Source organism: Corvus cornix, chromosome 4 (assembly GCF_000738735.6).
Source record: "Corvus cornix cornix isolate S_Up_H32 chromosome 4, ASM73873v5, whole genome shotgun sequence".
NCBI classification, from domain to species: domain Eukaryota; kingdom Metazoa; phylum Chordata; class Aves; order Passeriformes; family Corvidae; genus Corvus; species Corvus cornix.
Genome location: NC_046334.1, coordinates 56516138 through 56533032, shown reverse-complemented (window position 1 = coordinate 56533032; position 16895 = coordinate 56516138). Strand labels below are relative to the sequence as shown.

The 16895-nt window shown below is 34.9% G+C and overlaps 1 protein-coding gene across 19 annotated transcripts in view; it reads left to right on the top strand.

The window, feature by feature from the left end:
* SLIT2 (slit guidance ligand 2) overlaps window positions 1-16895 on the top strand; it is a 263309-nt gene that overhangs the window by 175508 nt on the left and 70906 nt on the right. For 15 of the 19 annotated variants that reach the window (XM_039550993.1, XM_039550987.1, XM_039550975.1 and 12 more), the window contains 6 exons: window positions 11710-11781; window positions 12384-12455; window positions 12981-13052; window positions 14943-15086; window positions 15216-15379; window positions 16143-16166. In XM_039550993.1, the coding sequence (XP_039406927.1) occupies window positions 11710-11781; window positions 12384-12455; window positions 12981-13052; window positions 14943-15086; window positions 15216-15379; window positions 16143-16166 (548 nt within the window). The remainder of the gene's footprint in view (window positions 1-11709; window positions 11782-12383; window positions 12456-12980; window positions 13053-14942; window positions 15087-15215; window positions 15380-16142; window positions 16167-16895) is intronic. The other 4 variants (XM_039550983.1, XM_039550981.1, XM_039550991.1 and 1 more) reach the window with 1 other exon arrangement.

The following is a 16895-nucleotide window of genomic DNA, read 5'->3' as shown; positions in this document are numbered from 1 at the left end:
AGGCTGATGGCTACCTTTGTAGCAGAGCTGGCAGGGAGAGCATGTGCTTGCACTGTACTGCAGCTTCCCTGTCTCTTGAGTTTGGTGTGATAGCCTAAACCACTAAGAAAAATAGTATAGCACTGGAAGCTGAAGTGGTTGAGGAATGAGCAGGCGTTCTGTGATGGCGGGAGCAGGAGGAGGCAGAGCCAGTTGCCAAAATGCTGTTTCATTCCAGTGTAGTTGGATTTACTGGTGACTGTCAGGGTGTTGCTGAGACGATTTTGTCATACTCTCTGCCTGACTTCTCAATTGGTACAGAAGTCAGTTGGCTGGAAGCAGCGATTCCCACTGCATGAAGGCAGTCAGCAGGCAGTGCATTGTCTGCCAAGTGCCTCTTGGGAAGATGCTTTCAGAAACAGGACTGCTTATCTCCAAGTAGCTGCCAGTGAAAATGGAAGGAGAATAAAACCTGTGGTGTCCTCTATTTTTCCCTTCTGTTTGATAAAGCTTCAGCAAAATTAAGTATTCCGCATGTCAGTAAATATAATTCTTAATCTGTATTGACTTAGTACAATTGCATCTGTACCTGTTACACCCTTTCTGCAAAATTAATCCTTACTTTATTATCTAAATAAACTCACAGCCAAATTAGAATACCTAAACTTTTCAGGATTTATCCAATCAATGTGATAATATTTGAGAAAGAAATAGTTCATATTCCATTTGTATTTTAAAAACATTTAGAAATATTTTGTTGAGCACCAAAACTCCTCCAGTTTTAGTGCACCTATGAATTCTACAGTAAACACAACAATTAAAAGGGTGCACAGATGTACCTTTGCCACTGGTTCAAATGAATAGATTTCATACCATGAGTGACCTGCAGGAAACATTTCAGGAACCTAAAATATTTCCCATAGACCTGTTATTTTAATGTTGGTATTGTAACATTGTGAGGCAAAATACAGTGGCCATAAATAATACAAATAGTCTTCCAACTTTTGTTATTTTGTATGTCTTACTTTAGCCTTTTTTCATAGACTTAAGCAAAGCTTGGTACATTATTCATTAATTCGTCTCAAACATCATAATTTGAGTTGGTGTAGATTTTTTTGTTTAAACCCCTCTCCTTTTACAGAAATTTTTAGGGGATGCCCTTTCATTGGCATGTTCAGTCTCTTAGACATAAGCAGCTTAAGTGGCCTAATGGACCTAGTGCTTTCCTCCTTTGTCATGCAGTTCATGTATTAAAGGCATTAAATGTCATTCTTAAGGTTCAAAACTATTACTTTAATTGGCGCTAGAAATTACAGCCTTTCTAATGGCAATAGCATTTATCAGCCTCTATGCAGGCATTCCTTCCATATTTTAGTTTTTCGTCACTGTTAGTCTCTTTTCATTTGGTTCAATTTCAGGATTCACCTTCTGAAAAATCTTTGAATGATCGGCAGAAATAATTCTGGTCCCCTTCAAATAGAGACTTTTTTTTGGCATGTGTTCAAACAGACTGTGAGAAACTGTACAAATAGCAACCCAGCAGCAATTCTATTAATTGTACTGGTACCTTATCTCAGAATGGTGTGACAGGCCCTTATTTCAAAGGAGGCCAAAAAGCCATTAATGAGCTAGACCTAACTTTGTGAACTGCTGCTCTTATATTCTTTTGGTTTTGTTTTCTCTTCCATGGCTCAACCTGTCAAAGTGGTTCTAAACTTCTTTCCTTACTGTAATATTATGCATAAACAAAAGTAAATAGACCTGCAATAAGTGTTTCTAAGGGGTGGGGGAGGGGGAAGGGGGGGAAAGGAGTACCTGTGCTGATGTCCATAAATTTGTACAAGTGATTATTTAAGCAAAAAGAAATGGAATTAAATTGATTGTTCCTTCACTTTTTTATATTAAAAAAAATTATTAGTCAAAGGAAGGACTTAATTAAATTCTTTTTCTTTTTCAGAAGGATAACGGTCACTACAATGGCGTTTTGGGGAGGAGGAAGGTTTGCTGGAGGAAAGGGTGACTGCAGGGTTGCCACTGTTAAAAAAGGAACAGTTGTATAGATAATTCTAGTCTTTGTAATGGGCAGAAAAGACCCTAAACCACATAATTTGTGAAATGAAAAAACATATCAGAGTCAGGAATTTTAACAGTTCAGCTTCACAATCCAGTGTACTGAAAAGCCCCTGACTTCTTATTACTATGGCTTTCAGGATAAAGTTTTTGTTTCATGTGAATGGAGCTTTATAATGTTTGAATGCCAAAAGTAGAAACTGTACAGTTGTTCCATGACAACATTATTTACATTTTCCATGAGTTTCCTAATTTTTTCTCTTAGTCTTGTCTTATCTTGCCATCCTGATTTCTGGCTATTTTTCTTGATGTTTTCATCTTCCTGTATCTCATTTTTCCTTATACTTTGTTTTCATAAGTCTGTTGATTAATGATTGTGTGTTATGCCAAGCACTCAACTACATTTTTGTGAGTTGTGTTTGAAATTAAGCAGGATTAAAAGCTCCTGAGATTGCTTCTCACAGTAACACTCAGATTATATTAAAGGAGAAGGGGGAAAAAAGGAAGTGAAAGGAGAGAAAAAAGAAAAAGAAGAGGAAAAGAGATCTGACAGAACTGATTTTGACAAATGGACTTAACCAAGATAAAGTGGTCTGCTCACACTGCAGACACTGGGAAAGTGCTTTGCATACATGAGGAATTTTATTTGGGTACTGGGAGCTCTGTGTCTGTATCTTTCCCAGTGACAGTTGGCATGTGTACAGTTTCGCCATTTCTGTTGTCTTTTAATATTAATCCTTAGATAAAAGCCCAAAGTACAGTCTTAAATAAGTAGCAATTGAACAGAGAGACTAGTCTATCAAGATGCAAAGGTACTTGTAAGGATGGCCCTTTACAGAGAAAAGTCACCTGGGGAGGGTTTAGGCATGTTTATTGAAGACAGTTTAAAGACTCTCATAGCAGGAAAATTCTGAAATGTCAGTGATAAGGCAGCTTTCTCTATTTTTAGCAGCTCAAAGCATGATTTGGCTGTCTATGTAGCAGGACAGAAATGAGAGCAAACCCTGTATCTTTGCAGCTTGAAAGGAATGAGGAATACTGTGGAGAGGATGCATTAAGTTACAAGACATTAAATTGGTGATTGGTTTTCCGTGTTAGGTTTGTGTTTGCTTTTTAGTTTAAATCAAAACATCAGTCTTCTTAGGACTTAGAATCTCCGTTCATATATGTGATTTACCTCTTAAACAGTTAAGCCATCAGCAAGAATCTTGCACATCCAGTGAGATTCTAGAAGGGTTTTTCCAAGTTGTTTCTATATATACATATGTTTATATAGTCATTGCTCTTTACACTGTATTGCTTTTTAGCAGTTTGCAAGAATCCTCTATAACTGTGTCTTCTGTTTTTGAGAAAATATATGTTAACTTTCTGATGTTACCTGAAATAGCTAAATCTCTTTGGTCTCACTATAAAATGTTTCAAAATAATTTAATCATTCTTATGGCTCTTTTTGCAACTTCTGTGTTTTATCAAAATCTTTTCTTAATTGCTCTCATAACAAATGCTGACAGCTGTGCCACACTCCAAAGGTGCTTTTAATCTTAGATTTTATTTTCACACGTGGCTCTTCACTTGCAGTTGTCAAGTGAAAAGATGATGTCTACTTATGGATAAAAAATTAAATTAATTGTTATAGCATTCATTTGCTTATGAATACTGATACATACTTTGGTCAGTAGGAAGTCAGAAAACTGTCAGGTTTTGAATTTTCAGAAATTGCTGGATTAAAATAAAGTGTCTTAAAAGATACATAAGTAACTAAATGCCCCTTAAATTCATATGGTCTGGCTAATATTTTCTCAGCTCTTATTCTAACACTCCAAACTTTTGAGCAACTTCATATCACTGCCCTGATATTAAAATTAACTTTTCTTATATTCTTAACTTCTCTTCAACTGTACTTCATGTGTCCTTTTCCTCAAACCTTTTCTTATTGTCTTCCCTTCCCAAAGGTTTCTAAGACCAGTGTTTTCAAGATCAGTCCTGGCTAATGCATTGGACCAGATAATCAGATTTACACCATTGGACTATGGAGACATAGTGAATTTTCACTGAAATCTAGAACTTTTGCTTCTGTTTTTGATAAAATTTAATGCATTTTTATGTCCAAAAGCTTATATCAAATAATAATACTACATAATCTTCAGATGCAATATTTAGTTATAATGTATTGCTTACATGCTTGTTCATGAGAATTCATAAGAGTTCATGAGAATTCATAAGCTTTACATATGGAGGAGGACCAAAAAGGTTCCTAATGAAATGAAAATATCTGCTGCAAAATAGCTGACATGAAACTAAAATTTTAGTATCAATATACACTGTGACTGAAGTTTTCCATGTTCTGCATGATAATTTAAAAAATGTCCCTTACCCTCTCTAGTTGGCTAAATATCTCAAATAAGGCCATAAACATTGAAAATCTTTTCATGAAAATAAAAATAATACTATATTATAATTTTACTAGAAAGGTTTTATGATTTGTCACTCACTGACCTCTGTTTAGACTGTTCATCTGTCAATGATACAGTTTTCTTGCTGTGCTTTTCTGTGATCTTGGGAAGGTCATTATTTCTTAGTTAAAGCAGAGTTTATGCCCATTGCAATATAAAATTGCTTTGTGTGCTTAATCAAAAATTTAGAAATTTGCTAAAATCTAAACATCTTTTATATATGCATAAAAACACAGAATAACTACATGTAAATAACAAAAAATGCATTATCCATAATGCAGAGTATTGAATAAAGGTTCAGCAAATTAAAATGAGGTAAAGAAATCTGTGGAGGTATTAATGTCTTCACCCTAATATATTTAATTTACCAATGCAGATTTCACTGAATTACCTGTGGCTTATATTTGGCATTCCTATCTTAATATTTCTTGGGCAAAACTTAAACCATATTCCATTTGACTACTTCAAAAATAGATGATTTTGCTACTTGGATAGCTAATCCTTCCTGCTTAACACACACAAGAGAAATGATTTGTCATGCTCTTACTCAAATATCTTCCTAATCTGAAAATTACTGTAAATCGTGTGCCTTTGTGCTTTTTACAAAACAGGAAAACCAGCTTTTTCATTTGAGTTGTCAGATGGTTTTGTATGTATAACATCTAATCTGTTCTTTATTAGCATGTGTTCTATGCTGCCATTGTTCACATCTTTGGCTTTCTTCATACCCTTGTGTCCTATCTTGAAAACTAATTAAATTCAGACAACAGGATAATTTCAGGAATCAAGAGAACATAGAGACACAGAACACAACAACCAGACAAGAAACACATGAAACCAGTGCTGGTTTCCAGACACTAGCAGTAGGTACTGGCCAGCATGAACACCATTCCACCTCTTGGGGGTTTGTGCAATTTTCTCGTGGGTGTTAAGTAGAAGAGGCACCTTGATGGACCTCTCTGTTGCTGCCAAGGGAAAGAAAATAACTCAAGCATGGAATAAATGAATATTTTATACATTGTGAAGGGAAGCTGGAGAAGGCCCATGTCACTTTTCCAGAAAAACCCTCTTAGATCTCTGACAGCTGTGCCACACTCCAAAGGTGTTGTTAATCTTAGATTTTATTTTTACACATGGCTCTTCACTTTCCTCAGCAATTATGGGAGTGAAGTAATTTCAAAAGAAACTATGGATACTGACTTCTCGGTAGTTATCATTCAAATGTTTCTTCATCAATTACGTTTCTAAATACATGCTAAAGTAAGCAACCACATATTCTCAGTTAAAAAACTTCTATTTTTATGGCACATTTGTAGTGTGAAACCACATATTGTTTAGAAGGTAAACTCCTGTCACACTGTTGGTCTCACACAGTGGAGAGATTTTCAAGGTAGTGTTTCTGCTCTTTTAGAACAGGTGGACAGATCCATACTTGTGATCATACTTGTGATGAGTCAAGAGTGTAGCAGGATTTTATCTACTTTTTTGTGAATTTAAAACACTTATCTGAACAGCTTGACTAGGTTTGCTAGTATAAGAACTCTCATCAAAAATGGGCTAATTAGAGAGACTAACTTGACTCTGGGTGGCTCAGGCTAATTGCACTGGAGCCACACTGACAGAAGCCAAAGTGCTAACCAAATAATTCTTTAACAAGTGGTGTATTTTGCTATAGACTGAATCTGTAACAATGGAGAGATGTCAAGCCCATCATCATTAGTGATGCTCTAGAGTTCAGAGCATGAGATGGCCCTTTCTGTAACGAAATGCAGGTTTGAGACCTGCTTTTGAGTAAATTCAATGAATTGTTTAATAGCTTTAGAATGGCAATTCTTGTTACTTTCTTCATGTAATGCAGCTGAAGAAGTCATCTGTCATTTAAAATCAATCCCCTGAGGAAATATTTGATATAACAATTAGACTGGATGTTAACAGTTTGGCAAGCTTTAGGGCAACATTGACAGTGATTCTTTATATACAAATATTTAGGAAACTGTCAAATGGATTTATTAATACACAGAATTAGATTCTGAAAGTAAGAAATGCAAGTAATCTAATCATTCAAAATACATCTTTTGTTTTGTTAGATGTGGATGATATCACAGATTTCAACAGAATTCTGCTGCTGCTAAAGCTAGGAGTGACATTTAGTGGATTTAAGCACTCTAGAGGCACAGTTGTGGAGAGAGAAAAAAGGTACTTTGTTTAATAGCCTCAAGGATTCCTCCAGCAAGGGAGATCATTACTGTTTCCTTATTTTAAAAACAAACAAACAAAAAAACCCCAGAATCTGGCAGATGTTGCATGTGATGAGAGATGTGTTGGCTGTGTATTGCAGTTCTTCAGATTCAGGAGCTGCACTCAATCCCATCATTGAAATCTATTTTTTGGGTTTTTGACAGCTGTTTTTGCCATTTAGTTTAAAAGCAGATGGGGAAAATGCAAAGAAGAGCTGTCAATTTTATTACCATGTATAATCAGCATCTGTGCAATACATCAGACTCATTGCACTGCTTATACTTTCTCTCTGTAGTAAAATTCTTTTGGGATTTCTTGACAACCTTCTTGCAAGACTTTTTGTAAATTAGTAGATAGTGGAATTAAAAGTATAGATTAATTAACTGCTAAAGGTACTACTCTGTCATCCATATTTACTTAATCAAGATGTTATGTTCTGATTGTTTAATTATAAAATATATGTCTAATTTGCTCCTCCATATTCAAATTCATGTTTTCTTAAGCAACATGTTTTGTTTTATTTTAGTATTACAAAATACTTTTTATATATCTCTGATCCCTTTACATGCATTTAGGTGCAGCACATCTTGGTGTGTATTTTTTTACCATTCTCTACTGGGAGGACTTAGTATCTTGTACCCCATCTGTATGATTTAAAGTAAAAATGATTCTGTAGACAACAGGGTGTTCTTCATTCCCAGTCTGCACTCTTTCCTGGTGCAGCAGTCGCTCACAGAAATGACTTTTTATAGTGGGAAAATAAGCTAGTTTAAAAGTGTCAGTATAAATAAGCATGTTGTCTGTCTCTGTAAGTGCGGAAGTAGTAATCAGTAATGGTGTGCTGCAGGCTTATAGTACAGAACAGCATCCTCCTGGAAAGTGTCAAGTGATTTACATGTCACAGGGCTCTCTGGGGACCGTGTGGGAAGAATCTGTCTACTGGCTGGGGACCTACTTTGATTTGATTTGATTAGGTTGGAAGTCACAACTGCAGAAGCGCCTTTGTTTCTTAGAATAGTAAGTGGTTGTGCATTACAGTGTCTGCAGTGATAAGCAGAGGGGAAAGATTTCCAAAGAGAAATGTTCTCAGTACATTTCCTAGATAGGAGAAATTAGGGAGTAGCCCTCAAAAAAGGTTTCAACCAGTTTGGTAGAATTAACAGACAATAAAACACTTATATATCAATGCAGATCTTCTTTGAAGTGAAACACTAAAAGGAGACAGAGACTTAATTAATTAAAAGCATTAATTAGCGTTTGTGTTGTGATGGGCAGAGTACTTTCTTTTCATGAGGCAATGCAAGCTTTGATGAAGAATGTACTTAACTGTCTTCCTCCATTAGCTTAGCTTACTAAATATGCTACTAAAATTGACTGTGACTTTTGAAAAAGAAACCACCAAGGCACTGTTTATGATACATAGATGTTCATTTATAAGGAAGAATGACTTCTGGAATGACTTTGAAATAAGTTGTTGTGAACAAAATTTAATACAAATTTCATGGAAAAATACTGACTCAAGCTTTTTTTTTTTTGTTCTTTGGTGATAAAATGCTATTTCTGGCCAAGTCATTTGCAAGCACTTAATGGCTGACTTTTTCAGTAATAGATAACTACAACCCAGCCTATTCTAGAATTCAAAATATTTCATTAATATAGGGCATTAATATAAAGGAGTTTTTAATTACTATGGGTTTTATCAGTAGAATGCAAATTTCCTTTAGATATTAGTCTATCTGTACTTTGTGACTCTGGAATATATCTAATTATATTTTCTCTGGAATAGTGGATGCAAATTTATACTCTGTGAAATTCAGCTGATTCTATGAAGATAAAGCAGAAAATTAGAGGATAACAAAGCTTGAAAATGCGGATTTGATTTGCTCTCTTTACAGACAAAGTGGAGTATAAAAGATTTTTCTTCTGTATTTATATAATCTTATTCTTCCCTTTTTATGTTAATCTCATTTTCTAAAATGCGATGTCTTTCACTTCCTACACTTTGGCATAAGAAAAGACATATTTAGATGATCCTACTATAACAAATCCTTTATCCAGAAGAGCTTGTAAATATATCCCAGCACTGCACATTTTGTCTGCTAGAATATAAATGTCTCACTAAAAGGAAATATTAGGTAAAGTTGACATAAAGTTCATTTTCATATCCATCAGTGAATTGGTACTAGAACTGCTGGAAAATTAGCTCTCAGAAATATGTTGCAGCAAGACTTCTTCAAGTTTTGGACCCATGTAATTTGTGGCCAAATTGGACAAAAGTAAATGAAAGCTGCTATTCCATCTTCTCTTGAAAAATGGCCTACATGGATCCTGTAAGGTACTTCAGTTTATAGAATTAATATATATTTTTAATTAAGAGAGTAAACTGGAAAATGCATTGTGTCTTTATTTAATGCTAGCCCTCGAGTTACATGCCTTATCTCTACCTAGTTAAGATCATTATATGTTTAAAGATACGTGAGTGTAGGCTGGAGCCCCTCCAGCACTAGTGCAGACACTAGTAACTCCAGTTACAAATCTCTATGTCATGGACTAATAAGCAACTTTTATAAATGATAGCTTCACGTGGGAGCATTGTTACTGCAATATCTGTTTCCCATATACCCAGAGACATTTTTCCCCACAGTCTCTCTCTCTCTGGCAATTCAAGACCTCCTCTGTATTATGGCCTAGTCCTTCCCTGTCCTTTTTTACCCACCCCTCGCCCCTGGCTCCCTTCCAGTCCTCTGCATATGCCCTATGTATGTGCCTGTGCAAGATATTCTTTGGCTGGTTTTCAGAGCTCCACATCTGATAAATGTCAGGTTAGGCTATCCCTGGTGGTTAGGCAGTTGCTTGCTGCCTAGTAGAGTGTTTAACAGGTATGGATGGTTGGCAACCGTGCTCTTCATGGCTGGGTTAATTTGGTTTCTCAACTCCTTCCAGTTGCTAAAATGAGGAAGTTTTATTATCTGGAGAGTTTACCTCTCCCTGATTTAGCCATCTGAGTAGAAAACTGTCTTAGGTGATAAATATGCCAAATCTTTATTTTCTGGGAAAACTAAGCTAAAATTTTAATGTAAGGACAGAAAATACTTGGGTGTGGCCTAATTTGATGTTGGCCTTTAACTTCAGCAAGTTTTTACTTATTCAGGTGTTTGCCTCCTGCATCTAGCCAAGTGTATAGGAGAGAAGTGACCTTGTTGCTTTGTATCCTGGCCAGCACCCCTAGTCTGATGCAAAATGTGTTTCATGAATCCAAAAGGCTCAGCCAAGGCAGAGTATGAATGAGCATCATGTTTATGGAAAAGGTTTTCAGTCTTGTGCCATGGGATTCCCTTCCGTGTTTAAAATATACCTGAAATCTATAGCAAGGTGACAACATTTGCCTAGAAAGAGCTAAAACAGTTGTGATGAAGTGAGATTTTCTTTGTGTCTGGAAGATTTTTCTGGAGCTTTTGGGTTTTTTTGTTGGGTTCATCATAAGCCATTCAACAACAAATTCTGCTAAGTTAAAGCATGACCAGAATAAAGAGATTTTAAGTATTAAATATATAAATATCTCCATCTGTACGAGACTTAATGAAGGCAAGGAAAAAAACCTTCAGTTAAGCCATATCATGATCTCTTGAGAAACTTTACAAAAAGAAACAATTTCTGTTCGAATATTTTCATGGAAAAGCTTACTCAAAATATTTGAGTTTATTAGTTACACTGTACACACACAGATGCTCATATGTCTCAATCAGAACAAAAGTGAAACAGAAGACAGTTAATAGGACAAGAGTAAAAGGAAAAAAATAGGCCAATACTTCTGCATCTAGATTAAAAAAGGCTCTTTCCCCTTAAATTCTGAGGCAATGTCCTTGTAATTTAGATTAATGCAGTAAACTTACAGATTTTTGATTAATTTTATTAAGTAGATTTTGGCATTGTCTTTGTGTACATAAATCATAGAGTTGATACCTGTGCATGAAAGAGGGAAATACAAAGCTTATTAGATAAGCATGGTATGGAGTTCGAATAATCCTGCCTTTTCCTGTAGTGCTTTTTGGTATAATCGTTTCTTACCTTATGTCTACATGGTGGAAATTTGCACTGCCATAACTGTGGTATAAGGGCGTGTGTGAGTAAGTAGCTTCTGTTTTAAGTGTGCTCATTGGTGATTCTGTTTTGACTCATTGGTACCTGAGCCATAGGTCTATATCTGCATTGATTTCCCAAATGCAAATCTCTCCAAGTTCAAGAACTTCTTGGAAAATGGTTTCCATCAATAAATTCACACTTTGCAGTATGGGAATTTTCAATTACAGCCACTATACACACAAAGCAAGTGTGGCCAGTAACATTAGCTACAAGTGGAGATTAAAATACTTGTTTAAAGAAGTTAGAGTTGTGGCTGTGCAATCCTAATATTATATCTTAAAGAAAATAATTAGTGTACCGTATCTAAAGAAATTGTGTGCATCTTTAAAAACATGGCAGTTGTCTTATTGCAGGTAGCAACATATGTTATCTGCTCTGTAGGAGCATTCCCCTTCTCATTCCCATGGTTTGCATATTTCAATGAATTCATGGAAGTCTCTAGGCATTTTAAAATATGTAAGTTGCTATATGTGAATAGTACGTTGGGAGTAAATTAAGACTAATTCAAGATTGAAATTTTTAATGACAATTTTATCTTAAATTTTAGAAAACTCTTGTATGCTCTGAAAATAAGTTTTCTTTAAATATAAAATCAATATTGGGTTTTTAATTTCAGTATTACTCTCAATAGGTTAAGTTAGGCTGAATAATTTATTCTTTTTTCTTTTTTCTTTTTTCTTTTTTTATGAAAGAAATAAAAATTATACTGAAAAAGGAAGAAAAAGTTGTCTTCTTTGTTGAAGTCTATCCCTTCTAGTTTCTTATGGCTTTAGATTCTTATTTAGCTTGGGGGTTGTATTTTTATGCTGTTGCTGTTCTTTTGCAGACGCTTGGAACAAAATTCAATTAAGGTCATACCTCCTGGAGCTTTCTCCCCCTATAAAAAGCTTCGAAGAATGTATGTACCCAATACCTTACATTTACTTTCATAAATTTATATATAACAAGATAAAAAACAAGTCAAGATGGTACAGGGGAACTGCAGTTAATGTGTGAACACTTAAAAAATTTGACTGCTAGAAGGTAAACTGATACGGCTGCCTGATTATTGACACCATATAGCATCTTTGTCATATTAATAATACTTGGGTTTTTAAAAAATATTGAAATTGTTTAATATGGTTCTGCATAGAAGCAGTATGTTCCTGTAGTGAAAATTCTAGTAAAAAAAGAGAATGAGGATAATTTCAGATTGTTTTTGAGGCTATATAGCGCTGTGGTCATAGCAAGCAGAGGATTCTTAAGAAAATGTGCTTAAGCAATTAGGAAAAGTAAATATTTTGTCTTTTTTTTTCAAGCATTTGAAAGGTCTATTTTTAATTATGCATTTTGTTTCAGTGTACTGGGAATTTTAGTGGTTTTATGTTAAAAATCTTCAGCAGTGTCTCATGTAAATATTTTCTTTCTCACATTCATGCTTAATTCTAATTACATATTATCTTAAACGTCATTATTTTGAAAATAGCTTGAATTAATTGAATCAAATTTTATTTATTTCAGTGACCTGAGTAATAACCAGATCTCTGAAGCAGCTCCAGATGCTTTCCAGGGCTTACGTTCACTCAATTCACTGTAGGTATCTGTTTGACCTGTAAACAGAAGAAAATTTCTTATATTCTTATGGTGAAATTATTTTGCCCTTTTGGCTCCCTGCAAAATTTTGCTATAAATTCAATAAATTCTGAAAGTTGTAATAATCATTTCAGAACAACAGTGGTAATTGAACATTCTTTTACAGCTTGACACTAATAACTTATGGGGTTTTTTGTAAATATCTTCATGGCAAGGAGTTGAACAAAACCAAACATGTCTTTTATTCCCCAGTTAGTTGTTTTACAAACAGCAAATCCACTTAGCAAGGTCCCTTGGTAAACCTGTAATCAGTGAGGTGCTGGTTCTGCAGAGAGCTCGTTGGGCTACACACCTTTTGGGAAAATGTGTGATCCTGCTGCCTCACAGGACCACAAGGATATTGCAAGTATCAAGTGGTTGTTATTAAATTCCTTTCAGGAATACTGGAATTTCTCTAATTTTGAAGTCAAAATCCCATAGCATATGCGTTTCATAATGGTAGCTTTGCTTTATTCCCTGGTACAGAGTCCTCTATGGCAATAAAATCACAGAACTTCCAAAGGGCCTGTTTGAAGGACTCTTTTCTCTGCAACTGCTGTGAGTATTTTTTTATTTATTCTATTTTGGAATCATTCAAAAGGGTAAACATGATGAGAGATTTATGCCAGAAGAACTGGCAGGAAATCCCAAATGTAAGATCAAAGTACAGTAAAACCAAATTATGCTAAAACCGAAAGAGTCAAGACTGTTCTAGGCCAGCTTGCCATTCATCCACAAATGTGATCATATCAGTTATTGTTTCAGCCTAAAATGATTAAAATTAAATAGTTCTCCTGAGTGGAATTTCTAAGGATAACACACATAAAGATATGATACCCTCTAAATGGCAAATAGCATGTATGAAGTTGTGTGGGAACCATAAAAGGAATATTTGTGTGTTTTATAAAGAGAAGATATCTAGTGGAAATGCTATGCAATTGCCTTTCTAGTTGTACCCATGAAAGAACAGTACTACACCACAGTTTCATTGGTGGCTTTTAATGTTTTCTGACATTCAGTACAATTCTTTGACTCTGTGAACTCCAGCTGCTACTTCATTTAACACTTTGGAAATTTCCACATGTAACCTTTGAAACCGTTGCTCTTTAGATTTTATACTGGAATAAAGAATGCCATGGTAATATGTTTATTAAATATTGTCAATATTTAGCAGAAGAGGCTGTGCAGTAGGTGTACTGTGTAAAAGAAATGTGTTAAATAGACCATAAAACAACGGTGGTTTTGAAAGAACTTGTCCCAGAATAACTGACTTGTTGAGTTAGGGTCTTCTTAAAGAATCTAAGGCTTCTTCACACATGCTTAGAATTTTCTAATGTCCAGACTTCACCGTGAAGTGTTGGCAAAGTATCCATTACTAACAACTAATTGAATATGGCAAAACAGTAAATATATACACAGAAAATGCAAGTTCTAGCACCACCTAGAGGTTTGCATTTTGATTTAATTTAGCCACAAAAATAGTATAGTGGTGGGCAGGGTATACTTTCCTGTTTTTCTTTAAAGATGTTTTATTTATAAAATATAATTCAGATCTTGTAAAAAAAAAAAAAAGTAAGAGACCTTAATGAACTCTGAACTCTCAATTCTGTATTAAAAACAATGTCCATATTTTAATATGCATTGTATAGATAGTACATTTAGGTCCAAGTAAGTTTCTACTTGTTTGCAAAACTTTTTATCAGAGCATTAGACTTCAAATCCACCATTTCATTCCATTTCTGGCTCAACATGGGAAGGAGTAAAAAAATATTGGGTTATAAAAATGCATCTAATGGAATGACTTTTTTTTTTTTCTCTTCAAAAGGAGCTGGTTTAGATTGGCTTGTTTGTTTTAACACTAAAAGTCTGGGAGGTACGGGGAAGAAAAGGTTCCCTTTGAAGATGCAGAGGAAAAGGATCCAAGACAGATTTGGATATATTCCATGCCGCCAGTTTTTACTACAACTCTGTTAATGTGGCAGCATGCTGATTAGTAACATATAATTAAAAGTGCCACTGCACATCTCTTCCAGCTAATGAACACAGTGTTCAGTTCCTTTTTTGTTTGTTTATTTGGCAAAAGAAACTAGTTTTCCTTGAATATACTTGATTTTTAGGCTTGTTTCTTTGCGCTATACACAAATACCACACAGACATTCTACCAGCACATATAAGAAATGTGATTTTAGCTAAATAAATGTACAGATTTCAACTCCAAGGTTCAAATATGTAGGAATACATATAACCTAAAGAAGATACTTAAATTCACTGAAATTCCTTACATCACTTTCAATTCACTGAAATTCCTTATGTCACTGTCAATTATTATTTGTAACTACATCTCTTGTTCTGGTTGCAAAGGTGCACAAAGAATTGTCTGTGAAAAAATGCTGAAGCTGCAGCATGGAGCAATTTCTTTCAATTTTATAATTGTCTTCCATTAAACAGATTACTGAATGCCAACAAGATCAATTGTCTACGAGTTGATGCATTTCAAGATCTGCACAACTTGAATCTTCTTTCTTTGTATGACAACAAGCTTCAGACCATTGCAAAAGGCACCTTCTCACCCCTACGTGCGATTCAGACCTTGTACGTATGTTCTTGTTTATGGTTTTCTCAAGTACGACTTCATATTCTACAGTGCAGTAAAAGCACTGGGTACTGCTGAGACAAAAGGGAAATAATGTGTAATATTATTGGTTTTTTTCTTCATGAAAGGCATTTGGCTCAGAACCCATTTATCTGTGACTGCCATCTGAAGTGGCTGGCGGATTATCTTCACACAAACCCCATTGAGACCAGTGGTGCCCGTTGCACCAGCCCCCGCCGTCTGGCAAACAAAAGGATCGGCCAGATCAAAAGCAAGAAATTCCGCTGCTCAGGTAATTTTCTTAGTTCAGCTGCTATTTTTCCTTTATTGGCAAAAAAAGTAGTGGTTATAGAAGTTCTAATGAAAGCAGCTGTCTCTCTACAGAATTATTAAACATTGCAGAATTTTTTTTTAGTTTTTTGACTGAATAAAGGGAAATCTGGGAAGTCATAGACTATTGGATCACGGAACATTACTGTAGTTTACACATTTGGCACTATTTCTGAGTAGCATTAAGTCTAAGAAAATAAATGTAATATGTAAAACTTCAGAATGAAATGCTAAAGTTATTCACTACAAATATCACCACCATAAATCATTTTGTAAAATTTCCACAGGGCTCTGGAATATGTGAAAGATCTGAAAATTTCTAAGCTAAATATGGAAACATGACATATCCCTTTTATATAGGCAGCTTGCCTCATACTGAAATTTACTGTTTTCTTTTTCTAATCTTATTCCGTTTCCTACTTACATTTCTTTAAATCCTAACTTTCGTCATATGGTATCCAGCTGTTCCAGGTGCATTTCACATTCTACAGTTTATTCAGTCTCAAGTGCAAATACCAGATGAAAACTGGTTTTTTATCCATGTTCCGGATACATTTATGACTATTCACACTTTGTTGTTTATCAGCTCTCGTTGTGAATACACATTTTTTCACTAAATTATCTGTAGTTAACTGCAGTCCATACTTAATCTAATAAAACTCATTCTTTGCTTGCTGACATTCAGGTGCATCTTCTATTTTTTTTTTTTTTTTCTCTTTATTTAGCTAAAGAACAGTATTTCATTCCAGGTAGGTTTGGCTCTGCAGTAAGATTGACTAACTGCAGATATTCTCTCCCTTTCCCCCCAAAAGCAAAGTTTGTCATAGATTTTAGGAAACTGATGCATGTGTATTAACATTAGTCAATACCTGTAGCTATACATAGTTTTCCTTTGTAGAATATTAGTAATTCTGTTTTCTGAATATAAGAGCTTAGCATGCAGCTCTGTTTACCTTTTTCTTTCTCACAGATTTGCACACAACCTACCAAAATTATAGCTATACTTAAATTATTTAGAAGGTTGCACCTGCTAGTTCATATTTTAACTGACACTTTTACTTACCTTGTACCTTGCCTTTCTGCTGCTGCTGTTTTTAAAATGTAGCTCCTGAGCTGCTTTTAAACACAAGAAACCATGCTGCCATCAAAGAGCTAGCACAACTTTAAAAACTAAACATTCTACAAATGAACGTTTTCTTGCCTTGCTTTCATGCTCTACACTGGCTGCATCTACTGCTTGCTCACCCTCCTTTTGTTTAGGAAATCACAGTGGAATGCTTGGAAAAGAAAGCTGATATTCTTAATTAGAGGCATTCGGTGGTCACACGCATACAGTGAATCAGAAATGCTTTCCATTAAAGAAAATATGACTTTAGATTTGGGGTGAAATAGCAATTTACACACTGCTTTAAGCTACAATAAGTCTATGATATTTTTACAAAAGATTTACTGATGTTGGCCCTAGCTCTTTGAAGTAT